This window comes from Lissotriton vulgaris, chromosome 3_1, assembly GCF_964263255.1.
Source record: "Lissotriton vulgaris chromosome 3_1, aLisVul1.2, whole genome shotgun sequence".
NCBI classification, from domain to species: Eukaryota; Metazoa; Chordata; class Amphibia; order Caudata; family Salamandridae; genus Lissotriton; species Lissotriton vulgaris.
The window spans coordinates 1,348,197,063-1,348,222,371 of record NC_141689.1 but is presented as its reverse complement, the minus strand read 5'-3'; the positions used below and the strand labels follow the sequence as shown (position 1 = coordinate 1,348,222,371).

The 25,309-nt window shown below is 41.8% G+C and overlaps 1 protein-coding gene across 4 annotated transcripts in view; it reads left to right on the top strand.

Moving 5' to 3' along the window:
- Positions 1-453: 453 nt before the first annotated feature.
- GAK (cyclin G associated kinase) overlaps positions 454-25,309 on the top strand; it is a 1,908,861-nt gene continuing 1,884,005 nt past the window's right edge. For all 4 annotated transcript variants that reach the window (XM_086961822.1, XM_086961820.1, XM_086961821.1 and 1 more), the window contains exon 1: positions 454-762. In XM_086961822.1, coding sequence (XP_086817948.1) covers positions 621-762 — 142 coding nt within the window. In that variant the 5' untranslated portion in view covers positions 454-620. The remainder of the gene's footprint in view (positions 763-25,309) is intronic.

Here is a 25,309-nt window from a genome sequence, read left to right as displayed (position 1 = left end):
TCGGAGCGTTCGCTCCTAATCAACCAACAACACCCTGCAAGAGAGTTCGAAGCAGTAAACCACAACAATATTAATAATCCCAATGATATAATCACAAGTATAAATCAAATCCCACGTGCAAATAGCAGAGTGTGGAAACTTGAAACTCTTGCTGTGAGCAGCAAAGAGGAAGATGGCACCATGCAGAAGGCTCTTATGGACTATGGAGGCATGGCTTATAAGTGTGCATCATGGGCAATGTAGTTGTTTTAAACTAATTGTATGTTTTCATTGGCTGCTGTGTTTTGCAGTAAAGATAAGAGAAGCATAATCTAAACCTTCCGGTCCTGTTATAGAATAAGAAAGCGGAACTCTTAAAAGTGAAGGTTGCAGCGCTACGGACACGCCCCCTATATGTCACGAAAATCGGTCACGTGAAGATTTTGTAACCAATCCTCTGCGTCCATGGTTAGAGATGAGGACGTGGGCGTAATTTCTCATAGTGGAGTCAGAGCTGCGCAGTGAGAACGTCCCTACTACGTCACATCACGGAACTGGCGCGCGGGCTATGGTGACAGTGAAGCGTTGAGCACCTCCGCCGAAGAAGCTGGGGTAACCGAATCCCGCACAGCGCCCCCATAATGTCGCTGCTGCAATCGGCATTGGATTTCCTGGCCGGCCCTGGGTCTCTGGGGGCTTCTAGCCGAGACCAGAATGACTTCGTGGGGCAGACGGTAGAGCTTGGAGAGCTGAGGCTGCGAATTCGCAGGGTCATCGCGGAAGGTAAACGGTGATTTTATTAAGATGTCTGAGTTTGACTGTCACTGATAGCAGATTTCCGACCAAACGAATCTACCTTACTCGTCACGCACCCTACACCTACCAACCGTATCACTTTGTATCAGCACACCTTTGACGACCAAACAGTGGTGATGTGTCAGGTAAATTACGAAAATCCTCCAGTGACAACCTACCTCTGTAATGCCACACGCAACATTCTGTGACACCACTCACCAATAACATTGTGACATCACGCACTTTCTACCCAGTAACAAAACAAGTTTGTCATCACAACTACCTGATGCACACAAACGCCACATCGATTAACCTGAGCCATCGTGTTTACAGCTGACGCCCATCGACTTCGTACATCTGACATTCTATGACCCCCAGACATCCGAGGCCGCATACAGACATCGCCAGTATGACATAAACGACATAGTGTAGACTTGACCCACCTCAAAAACCCGGATGTTGAAATGTATCCATTGAATGTCCGCCCAAGCACGGCTTGTATCAACGTTTGGTTTGTTTATGTTGGTTGCATACAGAGCACACATCCTAAAAAAATAGAAGTGAGGGGGACTAACCAAGTTAGGCAGTATGCAAGTGAAAGCATGACGTGTGCCTATACAGCGCATGATGTCACGACGTGTGACATTGCACATGACATAGAAAGCGACAGAAGTGACATCAGATATTAAGATCTCACACTTATGTTTATCTGGTATATCATGAGTAAATTTAGGCGCATTATGAGATTGAACGAATTAGATTTTGCGTTGGGGTTGTGCCAAAAAGTGCTGCAATCCTGATGCAAAATCTGGGACCCAACTAACACATTTTTTTTAAAACCCTACCAGAAAGATATTGTCAACAAGGAGAAGCATTTCCTTAGATCTGTTCTGCTTCATTGATTGCAAAGCTAGATATTAAAATATTTGATTGGGTTAAGGCACGTGCACAGGTGCCCAGTAAATCTCAGGGAATAGTAGTAATAGAGAGAGAACTCTGGAGGTTTAACCTTTTGGGAGAGATCTGGGTTTTGTGAAGTCCAAGATTTGAATCAAAGTAATTTAGAAGGTTAACAAGTCTCCTGCTAAGCACATCAGGTAACGTACAGATGACAGATTTTTATTGTACGTAGATAGGTAAGTTTGTTACTGCCTTTAAAACCGAGATCTTGTTACCTGCAGTTCATAAATTAAAATCCTTCGAATATAGCACATTGAGATATGGACTTATAACTTCTACAACTTGTAACCCTGTTTCCAGTCAATCTTGTACATTGATTTACACACTTACCTGGTATGTTGTCAATCATAGTGTGTATGTTTCGTAAAGAGTATTGGGTTGCATAGTGCAATAAAAGAAATAAAACAGTGTTATTGAAATGTTGTGTAAATACTGAAGCGGACCAACACATCTGACGTTCTGACAGTGCATGCACTTATATACAGGAACTGAACAAAGTTAAAAGCATGCCTCATTTAAGTACATGTGAAGAGATAGCAAGCTGTGTGCCTTTGTTTGCCCTCCATTCCATTTACTTTTAAGTGTGAGGTTCTAGGCCGCCTCCAGTCATCATATTTAAACAAAAGGAGGCTTGATGGCCCTTTAACTTTGGCCTTTAACGTCGTGCCAGCTGGAGGGGGAAAAAAAAGCAGCCTGCACGTTGCTGGGCCCTGCTGACTGTGTCCCGGTGTCTGAAAATTACACCGGTACAAGTTCAACATACTTCTGTGGGGCCCAACTTCTTGGCAGGGTAGACAGCGTCCACCCTCTGAAAACAGAGGGTGGACGCCGTGTACCTGCGTGTGCCCTGGCTGCATGTAGCTGTACATAAGTAACTTGATATATGATGCTTTAGGTTTGCTGTGCTGCGGTGTCAGTTCTTTCCATCGTCGTGATTGTTTAGCATAATATTACTTGACAAATACCCTCAATAGGCCAGAAATTACACAACCCAAATTTAGTAATGTCTTCTTCCACAATTATTGACATCACACGTGACATCCTATGACCTCACATGCCTTACCTGTCGCACATCTACTTCTTATGGTTTGAAAAGCCTAGAAGACACATGCACTCACATTTTAGTCTGGTGGCGTCACACATGACATGCTGAGATTTTTGTTCTTGCACACCAAAAGATCTCCCACTTTATTCTTTCTTTCAGACTTTGTAGTTGAGTTCCTTGAGTTGTAAGTGCAGCAACAACCAGACATGCCACCGTCCACCTCCCTGCCCCTCACCCATCCATCCCCCGTGAACTCAAACGGAGCTCTGTCACCTGAAATGTCCAGGTGCTCGCACCCCGACGCTGGACACAACACATCTTCCCCTTTAAACACATTGAGGGCAAAAAATGCATATCTCTGTAAATTTTAACATGCAAAATATTAAATAGTAATGTCGAACACAAAATAAGAATGTTGCAACTTGCAGTGCATTTAAAATGATACTTGGAACATTTATATTAATACAACAACACAACTCTAGGAAAAGTAACGCAAACATTAAACAATGTAATTCCTAGATAATGCTACAACTACACAATTCTAGGAAAATATAAGGTGCAGTTAACAATGTAAATCCTGGGATAGCTGGACCGTCTCACAGAGCCACACTCCTTGACTAGTTCAACAACGGAAATCTTCAAATTTGTTTGGTAATCTTAACAGAACTCCCACTCCTCGTATTTCTCTCACCATCACTCAAACACTTCGCTCCACTTTTTGCAACTTGATTTCGAACCATTCTTCCTCCACCAAAACTTCGAGCACTACCGTGCCAATCACTTTTATTTGGGCCAGGCACCTCCACCCACAACTTTTACTCTGAAACCAAGAGGGCAAAATCTACTTCATGCAGCACCATTTTCCTCAAGTACATCATCACCCAAGTTATACTTGGACGACTTGCTGGAATGCCAAACTTTCCCATCACTTAATTTGGTTGCATTGGTATATATCTCAGTTAAGTTTAATGGGTCTGTGAATTTGTTCTTACCTTTAGAAATCCCTCTCAAAATCGTGACTGGGACTAAATTCCCCACCATGAGTTTTACTCTAGTGATTCCATGTTTTCTATCGTAATAAACTGTTATGTGTGCTGTTTGTTCCTGATATTGGACCTGACTACCTCAACAGACTACAGGTCTTAAATGATGCAGCGAGATTGGTCTTTAGGTTGCAGAGACGGACCCATGCCTCACCACTGCTGTACAAACTACACTGGCTCCCCATAAAGCAGAGAGTGAATTTCAAAAGCCTCTGTATAGCCCACAAAGCTATACACGGCCTGGAACCTGTATACATAAAAGAACGCCTTGAAGCCTATACCCCTGGACGTTCACTAAGGTCCTCCGAGGCACAACTGTTGTCATGCCCTCGGTACAAACTGTCCTCTAAAGGCGGTAGATCTTTCTCAGTGCTGGTTCCGCAGCTCTGGAACAAATTACCCGAACACCTCCGTAAAGAATCCAACTTGCTCCACTTTCGGAAATCGCTCAAAACTCTTTTGTTTAAAGAAGCATTAAATGTAGTTTAAACCTTCGGTGACCCGTGTGCTTTTAACACACTCAGCTACCGTTCTTCTTCTCCTGGTTCCAAGCGTTAAGAGACCTGTCGGTGATTTGGCGCTATATAAATCGAAAATAACAATAACTACTCTCTAAATTGTTGTTTTCTTTGGTGTACGGCTCTCGCTCTCTTAAAATCTTAAATGGGGTTAAAACCCAGTTACTGTTGGTGTAGCGCGACACGCCCATGTTAATGTTGCTAGTACCAATTGTCATTAGACACTTTTCCTCATAGAAATGCGGATGTTACTCATGACAACTCTTGTTAAAACTCTCACCGCATACACTTCCAGCTGGGTGGTACAATGACATAACATTGTGTTTGACTCCAGTCCTTTCCAAGAATTCATTAACTTCCTTGGAAGTGAATTGAGGTCCATTGTCAGTGATAAGGGTCCCGGCAACCCTTTCTTGACAAATACCTCATCCAAAAAGTGCTCTACAGATGTGGCATCTACCGTAGTAATTTAATTTTCTGGCCACTTTGAAAATGTGCCAACTAAAACTAATATAAACTTGCTAATGTCCACTGAATTTCAATTGAGACCTAAAATATCCATAGAGATTGTTTCCCATGGATTGGTTGCTATCTGTAAAGGACACAAAGGGGTCTAAGTGTGACTAGATTTTTATCGGCAATAGCACAATCAATACACTAACACACGTATATCCCCACCTCCTTATCCATACCAGGCCACCAATGCATTTCTTTAATTCTCCTCTTAGTCTGTATGATACCCAAGTGTCCCTCGTGGTTAATGTAAAGAATTATTTCCTTGAAAGTGGCAGGAGGAATAATGAAAGAACCACGCAACACATACCCAACCTCATTCACAGATAACTCATCCCTGATTTCCCCAAAACACTTCAGGTCATAACGCAGATTCTCCTTCCTACCCCAAGATGTTATTTTGTTTGTGATAGTGCACAAAACATCATCCATACTACAAGCATTTTCCCACTCTTCTGCACTTATCACTTTTGTCCATGAAAGATCTAGCTACACAATATTCATTTGCTTCTAAATCCTGCTTGACGGTAACATTAACTGGGGACCTGCTGAGAAAATCAGCGACATGGTTTTTAATCCCCAGAAGATACTCAACAACATTACTGTAATCCATCAATTGTAAAGCCATTCTTGCAACTCTTGGTGAAGCTTTGGATAAGTCGCTTGTTTTCAGTTTATTGGTTTGTGATCTGTTCTAGGCAAGAACACCGTTCCCCAACAAATTGCCTGAAGCAGTTTGCTCCCCATACACATGCTAAAACGTCTTTTTCAATTACAGAGAACTTCTCTCCTGAGTTGGTGAGTCACTTAGCACAAGCTATGGTTACCTCTTTACCATTTTCCTCCACCTGGGAAAGCACAGCACCAAGTCCTTTACTACTTCCATCAGTAGTATTGACAATTTTTCGACTGGGATCTATATCGCTTAGGGGTTTTGCTTTGCAAATATTACATTTGATAGACACTACATCTGATTGTAGCTAACTATTCCATTTGAAATTGCAATTTTTCTTCAAAATTCGCCTGATTCTATTAGTTCTTCTGCAAAATTTGGAACAAATTTAGCATAGAACTCCGCTAAACCCAAAAAGGACCTGATGTCCTCTTTATTAGCTAGAGGAGGAGAATTAGTAATGGCCTCTACTACCTATGGTTTAGGAAGAATTCCTTGGTCACATACCACATGTCACAAGTGGGTAACAGATTCCTGACCAGATTTGCATTTAGCGAATTCTGCTGTTAACCCTCTCTTCTTAGGCGCAGTGGAAGTGCATTCTTCTCTCTGGCATCATGCTCACTCCTAGTCTTCCCCCATGAGCAAGATGTCATTTTAAAAGAAAGCAAACCGTTAAACATCTTGAACATGAGGCGTTGAAAGACAGCAGCAGCTGATGCCAGACAGAGGGCATCCTAAGAAATGGAGAGCATCCAAATGGTGCTATAAAAGTGGTCAAGACTCTGCTTTCAGGATGGAGGAAGACCTGGTGGTATGCTGATTTAAGATCTAACGTAGTGAACCACTTCACTCCTTTGGTCATTGCTAACAATCTCCCAATGTGTGCTAAAGGAAAGTTGTCAATGTATATGTCTTTATTCAATTCCCTCAAGTTGATACATAACCTGATTTTCTTGTTCTTGGGTTTAGCAACGACTAAAGGGGCTAAGCATTCAAAAGACTCTCTTTGTTCGATTGTTTTGAGTTCTAGTTTCCTGAGTTCTTACTCAACCTCACCGTTAACAACAAAGGTCATTTTCCTCACCTTATGTGAAATTAGAATTGTATTTTTTAAGCCAATTCTGTGTGAAACACCACTACATTCACCCTTCTTGTCTGAAAAAAACGTCTGGAAATTCCAACTTAATGTTTTGTAACAAACAAGTCATCCTCCTCTACCAATAACACCTGTTCTGGACTATTAGCGTCATTTTGCCCAGAGCACGTTGGTCAAACAGAAAGACCTAGTTCTGCAACATACAGTTTTCCAGTTGCTTTCCTGTTTTTGTATTGAAAACATAAAAACTTGTACCCCCTAATAAGAATGGGTTTCCCGTAAATCCTTCTGGGCAGATATCAGATGGCAACAAATGTGTTTTACAAATTTTTCCTCCCTCATGTTCTTATTAATGATGGAATAGGGAGATCCTGAGTCTGCTACGATATTCACAGTAACTCCCCCAAAATGTATTTCACACACAGGCTAGTTTCTAGAAACGAGGATCAACATTTGACACTTCAGAATAAATACACAAAAAAAAATCATGCCACTTTTCATCCTCATTAGACTCAGATTCATCATTCAAATGCTTAATCTTAACTGATAATAACCTCTTTTTTTTCCCCACCCTTGCAAAATGGTCTATGATTCCACAATGGGAACATCTTTGCTTTATAGTGGGCACCTTTTGTGATAGATACATAAAGGAGGGGACCCCTCTAACAATACTTTAAGGTCAGGGAAAAGAGGGGAGAAAAGGTAAACAGTACTGAAGAGATTCCCTCAAGACCTATATACTTTTAATTACCAACATGATTTGCATATTTCACTTTGTTCACACACAACAATAACCTCTGAACTAAAGAATAGCATTTCTTTGGTATTTTATGTCATCATTTTTTGTTTTTCATTTTCATTTCTTGTAACATCTTTTGATATTTTTATATAGTGATTTTGTGCAAAATACATATCCCAGCAAATACTAAAACAAGTTTATAATAAATAGCCCCTTGGCTATAAAAACACAACAATATAATTGCACTCATACACTATCATTCATTCAAACTTATTACCATCCACACACTCCATACATATGCAGTATCTGAACAAATCTTGATGTCATGTGGCAAAAAAAGTTTTTGCCTAATTTTAAACCATCAGATGTAAAAGATAGCTTCCACGCAAGGTCGATGCGCGTTTCAGTGGGTTGTCTACCACTTTCCTCAGGACCTATGCAGACACACACATTTCTTACATAACCAAAGCCAGGGGATCTGAAATCAAAAAATAAATATTGTTGTGCATATATATTGAACATCGTTTTAAACCAATATTGCACATATTTACACTTGAGCCGGCCAATGGCCACACGACTGTGAAAAAGTCTCCACCAAAGGTTTAACTAGTGAACAAACTGGTTTGTATGATATTATCAGAAGTTGAAACATACCGTATTAAGGAAGAAAAGAAAAGCCATCACCAGATAGATTAGAAACAAACCGTGCAAAGAAAAAATAAAGAATTGTGGTTAAAACAGTCATCATAGATTGCAGAGGTGTATCTTACTAAGTATCTACCCTTAAACTAAGTATCTTTTAAAGCAAGCATACCAACCAGTGTGATATGTTAGAGTCCTATTCCTAGGTTTAAAGCAAATTACTTTTCATTCACAATATATATGTCTGCTGTCTTCCTTGAGATTCAGTTAGTGGTACTATAATTTTCAGCAGTACAGGTTTGCGACAGGAAAAAGATGTTTTCTTTACTCCTAGGACATATAAGAGCAAGCTATCAGGAAGCTATACTAATGTGATCTACATGATAGCTTCTTAGGTTACAGGAAACCCACCTTCTGTATTTCTATTTGTTGCCACAAGGAGATTTTATACATTTCCTTATTCTTCTTAAGAATTGGAACTTTTCACATTAAAACAGATGATCCGGTCTGCGTCACTCTCATAATTCCTGTAGATGGAGACATACCAACCAGGGACAGACGTAAGTTCTTGGAACAATTATATTGGGATTAGGAGTTTGATTGCTCAGTATTAGTTCCGACTGACCTTGTTTTAAAAGGAGGTGTTTTTAGGTTGGTTTAAGTCGTAGCATATCGGGATCCCTCTTTCTGTGTAAATATCGCGATTTGCATACGAGTCACTGCTGCGACCTATGAATTTAAACAACTGCGATATCAATATTGCCTTTCAAATTTGCATAGTACACAACAGCTTTCAATTAGAGGATATATTCACATCAATACAAAGAGGTATACCTAATCGCTTAATCATCATCTAGCGGTTATGAAGGCAAAGTTATTCCTAATATCTTGTCATCTAAAGATCTTATTATTTGGTTCATGTACCAAATTTTGTTGAGACCACAGACATACTCCGTGTACCCACACTATTTTTTAATACCAAATCACTACTCTTGTAAAACAAACATATACTGCACATTAATATGGTCTGTCTTTTCATAACAAGGCAGTGTTAGCGCTACAGCGATTCATAAGACCTCTCTATTGTAACTTTACAATCCCTTTAGTGCCGGATACTGTCAAGAAAAGATGTATCCAAGAACAAACCCATAGATTAAAGTAACGGGGGGCAGGCATTATTCATGGATAAGTCGCCGTAAACTAATACATCTCTGTTCTAAGCACAAGTTCCGTCTGGAAGTGGCTGAGAAAGAGCTCAAAGATTTAAACGGGCTAACATTCCAACTCGACAAATGCCGCAATTTAATACATGGAGGATATAGTGAACACGTTTACCGACCGGTTGTCCTAAACACAAAGACCATAGAGTTTTTATATTAGAGTCCCATTGTCTTATGCAGGCTTCGCATCAACTTAAGAAAAGCCATTTTATACAAGAAACGCTAAAATGAACCCGGGAGGTTCCGTATAGTTTGCCACATTCCCATTACTCACTTAAAGCTGTTCCGTCTTCCTTATACCGATGTACCGCAAACCTGTGTAGCTAAGGAAGAAGTGAGGCAAATACAGCGTTTTTAAATACACAGAGAGGGCGCCAAAGCCAATATTAATTCCAGCTGAAATCTTGGCAGTACTTCCTATCCTTGTCGGGCTAAAAATAAATGATGGACTACTCTCCTATCTACATGACTGGTGCCATCTTGGAGTGCCCTTAAATGCCGAAAAACTAAAGGTGTTTAGAGTTAGAATTTAATGCACTATATTATGCAAAGTCAGTGACGTTAATCCGACAAACTAACCAACCATATTTTTATATAAATTTAGGTTTATAGGATATAATTCAATACAAGAAGATTGCAATAAGTTACATATTTTGAGGTGACCTACGCTAAATCTTTCAAAAGTGACCACTCTACACCTTGTGCTTTAAATTGTAAGTACGGCGCGGTAAAACACAGCGTTATTTGGGCATATATTGAAAATTATCTTTGGGCCCAATGACCAGATTTGATCTGTGCCAATCCTAAAAACTGATTATAAGTAACATACTGTCTCTAAACTATTTTACATGAATTATTTTCTAAATAGTTTAATTAGTACTGTTACTGTCATATGTGTGCAAAACGATGTCTTTGTTTTCAGAGAATCTTTAGGCTTGATGTAGGCGCGATAAGCACAGCGTTTTTGGAACGTGAAGTAAGACATCACCTCCCAAATGAATATTGAAATTATTTCAGCTCCATTGATATGGGTAGACACACTGAGAATAAAGTCCTCTGCTAGGACCTCAATATAGAAGAATGTCTCCCACGCAATCTGTCAATAGGGTTCTAATTAGTAAATACATATACTATGTGTCATTCTTTAGAAGATCTTAGGGACACATTTGGAAAACATATTAAGAGTCAGAACGGAATTCATAAATGTCATGATGCAATCATGGATGTGATGGACTGGTTTCTATTGGTATATGCCTGAGAATGGATAATGTCTTTCCATTTTTAGACTCCGTTGTCACTGCGAGCCTATTTGGTCACATACCGTGATATGTCCTCATTTAATCCTCGTTTTATACTGTCCAGATGAAAAATCAAAATGTTTCTCGTTTTTTACGAGTTGTTTCATTCAGTCGACACATTTTGGTTTGTATTTTTTCCAGAATACACCATTTAAGTTCTGTTCCAAGATGTTGTTTTTCTAAAAAATGTTTGACCAGTGGTGCAGAATTTTTTTTCGTTCTTATTGCAGACTTGTGTTTGCTAAAACGATGTTGAAACTCGCGACTTGTCTCCCCTATGTAAGCTAAGCCACAGGGGCAGAGGAGTATATATATGATGTTACCGATTTTGAAAAAGGTGATGGACAGAGTTTCTGAATGATGCAGAATACTCCTACCCAGTCAAGAGATCAGGGCTTGATCCATCACCGTTTTTTAGCTCACTGCACCATCCCAGCTCAGAACCTGGCTACATGCAAATTAGTCTGTTCCTGTCTCAGTGCTTGATGGGGACAGGGTATATATGATGTTACTACTCCTACAATTGGTAAGGGACCTGAGTTTTACATTAACATTGTTGTAACAAAGTGATTCCGTGACTCCAGCCGCGTCACATGCATGGCAAGAACTGCATTTATGGTTTCCTAAAATGATTGGAAGACCAGTTAAGGAAGTTTAAGTTTCAGCCAACCTTGGTTTATTCCTAGTATGAACCAATCGGTCCCTTAGATTTCGATTTCTTCGATAGGCTGGTTGGGGGAGCTGAGTTTTATGTTCATCAGAATTGAGAATTCTCCAATTTCTATTGATGATATTTTTAATCTTAAAGTTGAGAGAGGAATGATTAATCAAACAGGTAACTCTCCCATGGGGTTCTCGTTTAGTTCCCTTCAATAGTGCATCTCTGTTGTAATATTTTGCTCTTTTTAAGGCTTGGCGTACTAGGCGATGGGGATACCCACGCTTGATAAGGGATTCCCCATGGATATGGTAGTCACTCATGTTGGAACAATTACGGCGAATGCGAAGAAATTCCCCGAAGGGGATAGAGTCCTTTTGACAATTGAGGTGGAAACTCTCATATTGTAAAATAGTATTCTTTGCTGTCGGCTTCCTATAATGACTGACCTGGAGGCTGCCACTACCACCCTCGATCAGAATATCTAGGAATTCAACCATGCTGGTACTTTAATTCGCCGTGAATTTAAGGTTCTGGTCACTCATATTTAACCAGAGTATATATTCCTTTAGGTCAGTCTCGTTCCCTCTCCACACAAAAAAAATATAATCGATAAATCGACTCCATAAAAAAACATTTTCAAAAAATGGAGCATCCTCAAAAAATGGAGCATCCTCATTAAAAATATTCCTCAGTTCCCATTCGCCCATATACGTGTTGGCCACACTGGGGGCACAAGATGCCCCCATACTGGTGCCCTTGATTTGCATGAACAACGAGCCATTGAAATCAAAGAAGTTGTTCAACAGAACAACCTTCAAACATTTCAATATGAATTCATCTGGTCTGTTGCAGGGATATCTTTGTAAAAGTGCTGCTACCACCTGTAACGCTTGACACTGAGGGATGTTGGTGTACAACGCCTCCATGTCAAGCGTTACTAAAATCTCTGTATTCGGGTTGAAGGGTATACTCTCTATCTTGGAAATAACGTCTCCAGTATCTTTTATATATGACGCATATTTTTGGGCCAATGGACATAAAAATGAGTCTACATATTTTGAGAGGGGTTCTGTACTTGAGCCTATCGTGGAAATAATTGGGCGCATGGGAGGATGTTGCTCATTTTTATGGGTTTTAGGAAGCCCATATATTGCAGGTGTTACAGGGCATGCTTTATTAAGAAAGATGTATTCATCTTCACAAATATCACCATCATTTAAGGCTTAATGTGTGATTTCACTGATGACTGTCTTTAATCTATTGACCTCTCTTATATTTGCAGGTCTATAATATTCCGGTATAGACAACATCTCCAACATATTTGTGTCATAGTCTATTTTATTCAGAATGGTAATGCCCCCACCCTTATCGCAGGGTTTAATCACAATGTCCGTGTTGGTTTCTATTCTATTTAGGGCCATATTTTCAGTTTTAGACAAATTAAATCTTTGTTTGTTAGGGCTTTTTAACAAACAGGAGATGTCCTTCAATACGTTTTGCTCAAAGATGTGGACTTCAGGACCCACCATGTCTAATGTGGGGGTGAAAGTAGATGCCGGTGTAAAATTGGATAAATTATAATTTTCTGTTACCTCCAATCTGTCCACAAAATATTTTTTCAATCTCACTTTCCTGAGTAATGGGAATGTGGCAAACTATACGGAACCTCCCGGGTTCATTTTAGCGTTTCTTGTATAAATTGGCTTTTCTTAAGTTGATGCGAAGCCTGCATAAGACAATGGGACTCTAATATAAAAACTCTATGGTCTTTGTGTTTAGGACAACCGGTCGGTAAACGTGTTCACTATATCCTCCATGTATTAAATTGCGGCATTTGTCGAGTTGGAATGTTTGCCCGTTTAAATCTTTGAGCTCTTTCTCAGTCACTTCCTGACGGCACTTGTCCTTAGAACAGAGATGTATTAGTTTACGGCGACTTATCCATGAATAATGCCTGCCCCCCGTTTCTTTAATCTATGGGTTTGTTCTTGGATACATCTTTTCTTGACAGCATCCGGCACTAAAGGGATTGTAAAGTTACAATAGAGAGGTCTTATGAATCGCTGTAGCGCTAACACTGCCTTGTTATGAAAAGACAGACCATATTAATGTGCAGTATGTGTTTGTTATACAAGAGTAGTGATTTGGTATTAAAAATAGTGTGGGTACACTGTGAGTATGTCTGTGGTCTCAACAAAATTTGGTACATGAACCAAATAATATGATCTTTAGATGACCAGATATTAGGAATAACTTTGCCTTCATAACCGCTAGATGATGATTAACCCCTTCGATGCTTGTGACAAGGTCAGCTCGTCATGGGTGTTACCAGCGCTGTGCGTTTGACGAGTTGACCTTGTCACATAACAAGGGATTTTTAAAATTGCAGCACAGCACGGGAACGTGCTGTAGCAATGATGCGGTTAAGCGATTAGGTATACCTCTTTGTATTGATGTGAATATATCCTCTAATTGAAAGCTGTTGTGTACTATGCAAATTTGAAAGGCAATATTGATATCGCAGTTGTTTAAATTCATAGGTCGCAGCAGTGACTCTTATGCAAATCGCGATATTTACACAGAAAGAGTGATCCCGATATGCTACGACTTAAACCAACCTAAAAACACCTCCTTTTAAAACCAGGTCAGTCGGAACTAATACTGTGCAGTCAAACTCCTAATCCCAATATGATGGTTCCAAGAACTTACGTCTGTCCCTGGTTGGTATGTCTCCATCTACAGGAATTATGAGAGTGACGCAGACCGGATCATCTGTTTTAATGTGAAAAGTTCCAGTACTTAAGAAGAATAAGGAAATGTATAAAATCTCCTTGTGGCAACAAATAGAAATATAGAAGGTGGGCTTCCTGTAACCTAAGAAGCTATTATGTAGATCACATTAGTATAGCTTCCTGATAGCTTGCTCTTATATGTCCTAGGAGTAAAGAAAACCTCTTTTTCCTGTCGCAAACCTGGACTGCTGAAAATTATAGTACCACTAACTGAATGTCAAGGAAGACAGCAGACATATATATTGTGAATGAAAAGTAAGTTGCTTTAAACCTCGGAATAGGACTCTAACATAGCACACTGGTTGGTATGCTTGCTTTAAAAGATCCTTAGTTTAAGGGTAGATACTTAGTAAGATACACCTCGGCAATCTATGATGACTGTTTGAACCACAATTCTTTATTTTTTCTTTGCACGGTTTGTTTCTAATCTATCTGGTGATGGCTTTTCTTTTCTTCTTTAATACGGTATGTTTCAACTTCTGATAATATTTACAATCCAGTTTGTCCACTAGTTAAACCTTTGGTGGAGACTTTTTCACAGTTGTGTGGCCATTGGCTGGCTCAAGTGTTAATATGTGCAATGTTGGTTTAAAACGATGTTCAATATATATGCACAACAATATTTATTTTTTGATTTCAGATCCCCTGGCTTTGGTTGTGTAAGAAATGTGTGTTTCTGCATAGGTCCTGAGGAAGGTGGTAGATAACCCACCGAAACGCGCGTCGACCTTGCGTGGAAGCTATCTTTTACATCTGATGGTTTAAAATTAGGCAAAAACGTTTTTTGCCACATGACATCAAGATTTGTTCAGATACTGCATCTGTATGAAGTGTGTGGATGGTAATAAGTTTGAATGAATGATAGTGTATGAGTGTAATTATATTGTTGTGTTTTTATAGCCAAGGGGCTATTTATTATAAAATTGTTTTTGTATTTGCTGGGATATGTATTTTGCACAAAATCACTATATAAAAAGATGTTATAAGAAATGAAAAACAAAAAATGATGAATTTATAAGAAATGAAATTGAAAAACAAAGAATGATTAAATAAAATACCAAAGAAATGCTATTCTTTAGTTCTGAGGTTATTGTTGTGTGTGAACAAAGTGAAATATGCAAATCATGTTGGTAATTAAAAGTATATAGGTCTTGAGGGAATCTCTTCAGTACTATTCACCTTTTGAGATAGGCAAGCTGTTCCGTCCTACCACGCTGATAACACTCTTGTTTTAGATTTGCCCCCTTTACTGTCTGTACAAATGTTTGCAGTTTTATCAAGAATGCTGGAATCAGCTTCCTTCTTTTGGGAATGATGTTCCTCTTCACTATCTCACAAACACGTTCAACCTCTGCTGGTTTGATATCTGATGCTTGTGTACAACTTCTGGAGAGTTCTGCCTTTTTTTACAAATGCTATGACATCTTCTTTTTTTTGTTGTTGTTTGAATTCCATTTTATTTTTCTAAATCAAAAGTATAGCATGGATCCATACATATACAACGTTAAGCCCACAACCCATTTAGGGCCGGCCGCGTTGCTTGCAAGTGCGTTCCAGTGTAGATAAAAGCAATAGTAAACTAATTATAACACAGCATGTCGCCTACAACCCTTGTTGGGCCTGCCGCGTGAGCTAGCATATATATCAATAGTAGCATGCTATGGGATAGTTCAGGACCATTTTAGAACCTATATATGGGCCTCTAGCCCAGGTCCATGTTAAAGTGGATAGCAGTAGTTGGTTAGAAAAGAGTTGAAGGAAAAGGGAGTATGGCATCCTCAAAGAGTCTCAGCGCTCTAAGCTTGGAGGATAAATATCGCGCATGTTCTATTTTACAGAGATATTGGACTAAGGGGCGCTAGATAGTGTTGAAGCAGGTAGCACGTGATTGCAATTGTGCTGTGAACAGTTCCATAGTTATTAGATGCCAGAGGCGCACGAACCAAGCAGCAATCGGGGGTGCCTCTGTCTTTTTCCAATATAGCGCTATGAGTTGCTTAGCTGCCCCAAGCATGTGAAGTGCTATAGTCCAGTTGCTGTGAGTGAGCCCTTTTAAGTTGTCAGGTTTAAGGCCCATGAGGATCGTGGCTGTAGATTCAGGCAGGGGGAAGCCCAGCACCTCCTTAATATGACTAAGGACTTCTTTCCAGAGCAGGGTCCGGAGCGGACAAGCCCACCAAATGTGAATGAAGTCACCAGGTGCATTTGAACATCTCCAGCACAATGGGGACTTGGCAGGGAAAACTTTGTGTAGCAGGGCGGGCGTGAAGTACCATTGTGCCACAATTTTGTATGCATTTTCCCTCTGTGGGATGCTACTATAGACCCTAGGAATGTCTCGCCATAGGCGGCTCCACTGTTCAGGCGTAATTTCCGTGCTGGACGTCAGCTGCCATTGACGTTGATATGGGTGCATAGTCAGCACAGGTGGGTGTTGAAGAATCTGGTATGTCCGAGATATAAGGCCTTTCGATTCGTCAAAGGAGCGGACCAGCCACTTAAAGGGGTTGTATGGTCGAGTAGCAGCCTGCTGCGTCTCTGCTGAAGATGCCCAGTGCTTCAACAGCGCATACTGTAGGCCTGCTTCTAGTGGGAGACGAAATTCTTCCCTGCACTGGGCAAACGATTTTGGAGTCCCCCTCCCCCCTCGAACAGGTCCCCAATCACTCTGCAACCCCCACTGTATCCATTTTGCGAATGGTGGGCCGGGGGGAATAGTGGGTTGCCTGCTATGGGAGGGTGAGGAGAAGGGAAGGTCGTTAGCCCTTTACGCACGGCTACCTTGTCCCATATAACTAGGACCGTTTTAGTAGGCACTACTATATATGCACTACGCGAGCACGCCGCGCGATGGAGCAACGTAAGATCCCAGATAGTACGCCCTGTTACCATCCTATCCATATGGAACCACATCTTTTCGCTTTCAATGGTTGTCCCTTCTGAGACAATACGAAGATGTGAGGCCCAGTAGTATTCCAAAAGGTCAGGGCACGCTAGCCCTCCTCTATCTCTTGGCAACATGGGGATTTTGTGGGAGAACCGCTGTCGGCGTCAACTCGATATAAAGTTAGTGATATCTTTTTGGAGGCCCTGTATCTGTTGTTGAGGTATAGGGGTGGGAAGACACTGGAATTGGTATAAGATTTTAGTTAGTATCGACATTTTGACGGCATTAAGCCTACCGAGCCAAGAGATAGTGAGGGTCTTCCACCTCCGTAGGTCTTCCAGGACTGCTTTCTTGCATTCTCGCCAATTTACCTGAGACCATGTGTCCAGAGAAGGGGTCAGTTCGAGTCCTAGATTTCGAATATGGTCCGTAGTCCATTGATAGGGAGCAAGTGTTTTCAAGATGGGTATTTCCCCTTTCGGAATCGTAAGAATCCAATACATCAGCCAATGGGAGGTCCCCCAGGGCCGTCATTCTTCTAGACCGCGAAAACGCCCAAAATTTGTCATGATTAATTTTGAAGCCTGATGCCTTTTCAAAGGTCTGCAGTTGAGTATGGAGCGCCGGGAGAGTTGTATGTGGACGCAATAGCATGAGGATAAAGTTGTCTGCGAATAGCGCTACTTTGTTCTGCCAACCTCCAAAGGTAAGGCCGTCGATGTCTGCATTCTGCCTTATCATCGCTGCCAATGGCTCTATTATCAGGGCGAATAGCAAAGGTGACAGAGGGCAGCCCTGCCATGTAACCCTATGTATGAAAAAGGGATCTGTAAGCTGCCTGTTTACTCGAACCCTCGCTTGTGGGGAGAGATAGGGGGCCATGATCATAGAAATCATGTTTCGTCCCAGGCCAATCGTGTGCAACACTGCGCAAAGAAAACTCCAGTCCACCCGGTCAAGTGCCTTCTCCACGTCAAGCGACAGAAGGCATGCCGGTGTGTTCCAGTGGTGTGCTTTCCCCACCAAGTGTGCAATTCTACGCACGTTGTCCGCCCCCTGTCTGTTGCGGATGAAGCCCACTTGGTCTAGCTCCACAAGGCCAGGCATGTGGGGGTCCAGGCGCTTAGCTAGCATTGTAGTGTAGATTTTGAGGTCCGTGTTTAGTAATGCTATGGGACGGTAAGATGCACACAGCGTGGAATCCTTCCCTGGTTTGGGGATAAGGGCTATTCCTGCCATACTCCTAGAGGGCGATGGCCCCTCCGTGTCCGAGAAGGAATTATATAGGCGCAGTAGGTGAGGCTGAAGTTATGCTATAAACATATGGTAAAAGGCCACCGGTAAGCCATTCGGGCCCGGCGTCTTCCCAAGGTCTTTCAGCGCTGCCGTCAGATCCTCCGCCATAAGAGGACCGTCCAGCTGTTTAGCGTAGTGTGGGTGTATTGCGGTCCAGGGGCACTCTTTCAGTACCTCATCAATATAAGCTTGGGGGGTGTTTCCACCATGTGAAGTGTGGTGTAGTAGGCCTAAAGGCCTCACGTTTAGCTTGCTCCACAGTGACCGGTCCTCCAGCAGGTAATTGGATATTCTCAATGTGACCCTTCACTGCTCGTACCCGCAGCCACTTCGCCAACAATCTACCCACTTTGTCCCCCCCCCTTCAAAGTACCGTTGTTTTAAGGCGAGCAGGGACCGTTCTGCTTTATTAGTTCACAGGGATCGAAGCTGACCCCGGAGGTTTTCCAATTTCCGCCTGCTTACGAGTGAAGGATGCTCCTGATCCTGCTTCTCCAACTTCTTAATATCTTTAGAGAGGCTATTCTCTAGGTGGCGGGCTTCCAGCGCAATCGCTATGGACATAACTGCCGTGGATCGTCGCCTTAAAGGCATCCCACACCACAGGGAATGGGGTCTCGGGTAGATCATTGCTTGCAAAATAAGAGTCAATGGCAGTGCGTATAGTCTCCACATTGGCCAGGTCCCGCAGAATATGTGGCGGCAGGCGCCACCGCGGCGAACGGATGGGGCAATTGGCCGGATCCTGCAGGAGAATCTCAACGTGAGCATGGTCGGATATCGAGATGTCGAACAGAGATGCTGTCAGCGTCTCCTTTATGAGGGTGTGCAACACAAATAAATAATCAATACGTGGACACGCGAGTAGTCCTGTGGTATCGCAAGGAATCTATCAAGCCCCGGTCCGTTATCTGCTTCTGGAGCGCAGAGGACATGGCACCCGACCCATGCAAGGAGGCTTCACTACGATTCAGCGTAGGATCCCACACCAAATTAAAATCTCCCCCCAGATTCAGAAAGGGGTCGCCCTGTGGCACTTGTTCCCGTAATAGCGCTCAGAGATAGTGTAGGAGAGTAAGGTCTGCTTCTTATGGTCACCCACACTTTTTGCTGTGATTTTTTTGGTTTTTCGACTTTAGTATGGCTGTGGTCCTGCGAATCGGGTCCACAGCCTATCTGTTCTCTCTCTAAATTGATACCATGTACTTTAGGTACATACCAGATTGGTTACTGGGTCACCGGGTCACCCTTGTGAGCCCCTGTATAGTGTACCATAGGTACCCAGGGCATAGGTGCATCCAAGGCCTACCAGGGGCTGCAGCATGTATTATGCCACCCCTGGCTGGCCCTCCAAACTGACACCACAGGTCTGTTCACACAGCCTGGGTATGGTGGTGTAATCGCCCCTTACTTAGATATAGTATATCGTTGGTTGGTTGGTTGGTTGGTTGCTTTATTTCGATATGCATATATCATAAAAGCATTACAAAAATATAAAACAGCACATCGTAAAAAAGACTGTACATTTTAAAATAGAAGAATAAAAACAGCAATATCTGTATCTATATATATATATATATATATATATATATATATATACGGCAAACCCCCCCCCCCCCCCCCCCCTCTTTTCAATGTTAATTGAAGGTCGCAAGCCCGCCTGCACTTCCAGGACACTTATTGGCGGTACATTGAGGCTATTAGCCTCGGTAGGGCGTGAGACATTGTCTTCATGCCCCTGCCTAATTGTGGATTGTGCGTGCAGGCTGAGTCAGTTCTGTGGGGACCCAAGGAAGCAACCGGAGTTTCAAGCTGCAGGGGAAACTGCTTTTCAGGTTGTGCGAGTCAGCCTGCCCTCCGCTCTACATCGCTGACATTGGGCAGCACACTCTGTGCACCACTCACCTGGAGGGCTCCAGAGGCATCCTGGGAGTCGTGGTCCACCGGGACGGCGTGGACTACACAGGTGCACATGACATCACGAGGGGTGGAGCGGACAGTCACCAATTGCAGTGGGGCTTGTTGACATTTAAACCGCACCTTGTAATAGCTTGCTGAAAATACCCTGGCGCTGACGAAGGCCGAAGGAGGCCGAAATGCATTTGCCACACAGCTGGAAATAAAAGAAGTTTTCTTTGTTCCCCACGGGCTTCTGCTCTTTCCTTGTGAGGAGTTTGGTGGATCTACATACGCGCCGGCCAGAGACGCGTTACAGAAGCCCCTGACTTCTAAGTAGGCTTGGACAAACCTGGCTTCTGCTACGGCAAACCCCCCCCCCCTTTTCAATGTTAATTGAAGGTCGCAAGCCCGCCTGCACTTCCAGGAAACTTAATGGCGGTACATTGAGGCTATTAGCCTCGGTAGGGCGTGAGACATTGTCTTCATGCCCCTGCCTAATTGTGGATTGTGCGTGCAGGCTGAGTCAGTTCTGTGGGGACCCAAGGAAGCAACCGGAGTTTCAAGCTGCAGGGGAAACTGCTTTTCAGGTTGTGCGAGTCAGCCTGCCCTCCGCTCTACATCGCTGACATTGGGCATCATACTCCTGTGCACCACTCACCTGGAGGGCTCCAGAGGCATCCTGGGAGTCGTGGTCCACCGGGACGGCGTGGACTACACAGGTGCACATGACATCATGAGGGGTGGAGCGAAGAGTCACCAATTGCTGTGGGGCTTGTTGACATTTAAACGGCACCTTGTAATAGCTTGCTGAAAATACCCTGGCACTGACGAAGGCCGAAGGAGGCCGAAATGCATTTGCCACACAGCTGGAAATAAAGGAAGTTTTCTTTGTTCCCCACGGGCTTCTGCTCTTTCCTTGTGAGGAGTTTGGTGGATATATATATATATATATATATATATATATATATATATATATATATATATATATATATATATATATATATATATATATTCTCTATCTCTCTACTGGTGGTCGCCAGTAGGTAGTTATAGTTAGAATTTTGAGATTTTGCATTGAAAAGAATCCTATTTGGAATAACTTTGGCGCCGGTTGACGAATCTGCCTGAAAATTTCCTCAAATTTGCCTTGCGGAGCTCCGGTCCTTCCTTGAAAGTTTGGGGGGGATTCGTCAAGCGGGGGCCGAGATAAAAGGGGGGTTATAAAAACGTGTTTTCCCCATGTTAATTTCCATAGGGCGGTCAACCTCACTTTTAGCCCGAACGGCTGAATGGATTTCCGCCAAACTTGGCAAAATTGTAGGGACTGGTAGCCCGATGTGCCTTTGCTATGTCGCAAGATATGTGCCCAAGTGGTTTTTGAGTAATTTAGGTTCAAAAAAATATATATATCTATGGCAGCGCCCTGGTACGCGCACCAGGCGCGCCGCGCGACTGGCGCACGGAAAGCTGATTGGCTCTCGGGTGTCTGTAAACATTCCAAACAGTCCGGAGCGGCCGCCATCTTGTGTCTCGGTAAAATCGAGACACAAGAGGTGGCAAAAACAAAGGGGGAAATGACCATAAGGGGGCAGAGTAGACCCCCCCCTGACCCGCTAGGTTTAATGTGGGGGCTATAAAAGGGCCCGGTATGCACACCGGGGAGCGCAAAGGGGAGCGAACCATGGGGAAAAAAGAATGTCAGACTTTAAAAAAAAATGAAGCCTTTTTTTATAAATTGGAGGTAGTTCTAAAAACTGTTTTTTTTAATTCTTTTTGTTGTTTTATATTTTTTGTATTTTTTTTTGAACATTTTACTTTTTTTGGCTTTTATGAACAGTTTTATATATTTTTTTGTATTTTTTATAGGGAAAAACAAAAAAAAACAGGGATTTGGAAACGGCTCAACTGGAGCAAAAAAAAAAACAGGAAAAAATGAAGCCTACTTTGTGAATTTGTGGTTATCCCCAGCAAGCATGATGAGTGTAATGCTCTGCTCACCATAAGTGATTAATTTCCCACAATGTACACAAACAATTTGGTATCCCCCAAACTTTGGTTGGATACTTGAAATCAACTGACTTGCTTCTGGACCCGATGGAGTGGGTTCTTTGGTTGTTGAGGTTGTGCCAGATGATTGGGGTAGGTTTTTGCAGAGTTCTCTCATCTCTGCTGCTGAAAAGTTAATAGGGTGCAAGCGCCTCATATGCCGAATCATTGTATGATTCCCGAAGGAATATTTTTTTGTAGGGTTCCCCCTGGATAGCACAGCACCACAGATGAGACAGGTCACCTTTGCAGCGTTTACTTTTTTTTAAACCAGTTGGGATTTAAAAAAACTCCCATATGAAGTGCTCCTTAGGTTTGTATGGTGAAGTGTTTTCTTGCAGGAACTGCCTTGTCCCTTCCTCCTCTTCCTCCTCCTCTTGACCACCAATGAGATGCTCTGGTGGTCCTTGTGGTGGTGGTGGTGGTGGTGGTGGTGGTGGTGGGGCAGATGATCCAGCTGCTGCTGCTACTGTAGCCATTTCTGAGTAGAAATAGGTAGTAATAGCTCTGGAAACAGGTCTTCCTCACTCAAAGTACAAAGTGAGAATGAGGAAAAAAGGTGGGGGCTCTCATCATATGGAAAAAAAAAACTGTTCTGAACCAATGAAAAGTGTTATTTTCAGGTCACATGACCCGACGCGCTTACGCTACGCGCCCCGGGGAGCTTACGTAGCGCGTTCGTATGCGCGAGGGTTCTTCCGGGCGCGCTTATGCCGTGCGTATCACGCGGACGCGGCTACGCGATACGCATAATGATTTTTTCGTTCGCGCCAATAGCGCTAACGGGACGCTCACCGGTACGCGCCCCGGGGCGCTCGGCAAAATTGCGCTGACCGGGGCGCTCCCCGGTACGCGCCCCGGGAGCGCACCAGGGCAAAAAAAATAAACATAAATAAACAACAATAATAAAATAGTATAATATAAATATACAATATAGGATTCATTATAAAACATATTACATTTCATAGGTTTGAGGTCCTATATATATATATATAGTTAGGAATTAGCATTTAAAAAACCTATGAAATTCACTGAAAAAACCATAGGTTTCACACCAGTTATAGTTAGGAATTGGCATTTAAAAAACCTATTAAATTCACTGAAAAAACCATAGGTTTCACACCAGTTATAGTTAGCTGGAAATTTTACTGACCTAAAACCATTGAAATTCCCACGTTATAGTTAGTTGGACTCACTATAACTTGCGCGCCTGCAATGCACTGCTGATGACGTTACATATTACATCACTCGTGACATGGTCAGTGACATCACTCATGACATCACTGATGACACCATCCTTGTGACAGAGTGACAGACCTCCTTTCAGTGTAATGTAACCCTTGAAACACATATTCAAAAATAGAAACTAAAATTTTCAAAAAAATAGAGATACCCATACCAGTTACAACAACCAATTCAGTAATACCACCATCTATATACACATCCACTCATTCACCAACAGTTCTATATAGTCACTCATACATATACTCACTCATCATATGTAGTGAAACACCTGTACATCCTTTTACACACCGACAGTCATCCAAAAGTTACTCACACACATACTCACACATGCAAATAAACTATTGAACATCCATTTATTTGCATATACAACTATACACACACTACCACCTTACTTTTAAAGAAACTTACACATACTTACTCTCTTAAACAATCACTTCTAGAAACACATACTTATTTAAACAGGAACTCTTTCAATCTCTCACTCTCACAGATACTCCCTTATATACATCAATACTCACATATACTAGATTAAAACATATTTAGTTACTGATAAAGACACTAGTGAGACAGTCATTCACTCACTAACACGCACATATAAAAAAACATACATTATTTCAACATTTATTTTTCCATCGACCTTTACATATACATATAAAAAACATATTTATTTTTCATAAAGACACACATTCACTGGATGGTGTCATCAGTGATGTCATGAGTGATGTCACTGACCATGTCATGAGTGATGTAATATGGGACGTCATCAGCATTGCAGGCGCGCAAGTTATAGTGAGTCCAACTAACTATAACGTGGGAATTTCAATGGTTTTATGTCAGTAAAATTTCCAGCTAACTATAACTGGTGTCAAACATATGGTTTTTTCAGTGAAAAAAAAATATATAAATATATATATATATATATATATATATATAATTACCTACTGGCGGTCGCCAGTAGGTATATATAGTTAGAATTTTCAAAAATCCCATAGAGAAAAAATCCTATGTCTAATAACTTTGTGGTTTGTGAACGGAATTGGCTGAAATTTTCAGGAAAATGGAACATTTTGTTTCTGAGCAGCCCCTGACAATTTCATCAAGGGGGGGCCGAGAAAAAAGGGGGGTCCCAAACGCGTTTTTCCCATGTTAATTCCCATAGGGCGGTTGGCCTCACTTTTAGCTCGAACGGCTGAATGGCTTTGCACGAAACTTGGCAAAATTGTAGGGACTGTTAGCCCGATGTGCCTTTGCTAGGTCTCAATATATGTGCTCCAGTGGATTTTGAGTAATTTAGGTTCAAAAAAATATATATATCTGGGCGGAGCCTAACCACACATCTGATCTGATTGGCTGTCAGCACTTCATCCAAGAAGTGTTGGCAGCCATCTTGGGACCAATATACATGATAGCACCTCATTAAAAAGCATTGTAGTTAATAGAGGGTTTTAGGACTTTAGTTACATTATAAATCATTTGTTGATGGTACCATACTCGTTTTAGGAATTGTGGTGGGTTCTAAGGTGATTTTACCATGTGAAAAAACCTTCTGCTGTGATATCATGAATATTGTTTGAAAGAAAACTAATATCTCATGATTTTCCCACAGTGGTTTGGAAGGGGATCTATAAGCTAAACTGAGATTGAGATGTCATCAGTGATGTCACTGACCATGTCATGAATGATGTAATATGTGACATCATCAGCAGTGGATTGCGGGTGCGCGATATATAGTTAGTGCAAGTAACTATATATGGAATTTCAATGGTTTTGTGTGAGTAAAATAAGGTTTTGTAAATGCGAATTCCTAACTATATATGGTCTATAACCTATGGTTTTTTCAGTGAAAATATATATATACATATATATATATATATATATTCACCTATAAGTCACTCCTATGGCAGGCCTTAACAATCCTTAAGACAGAGTGCTTGGTTTTATGTGAGAGGGTGATCTAGC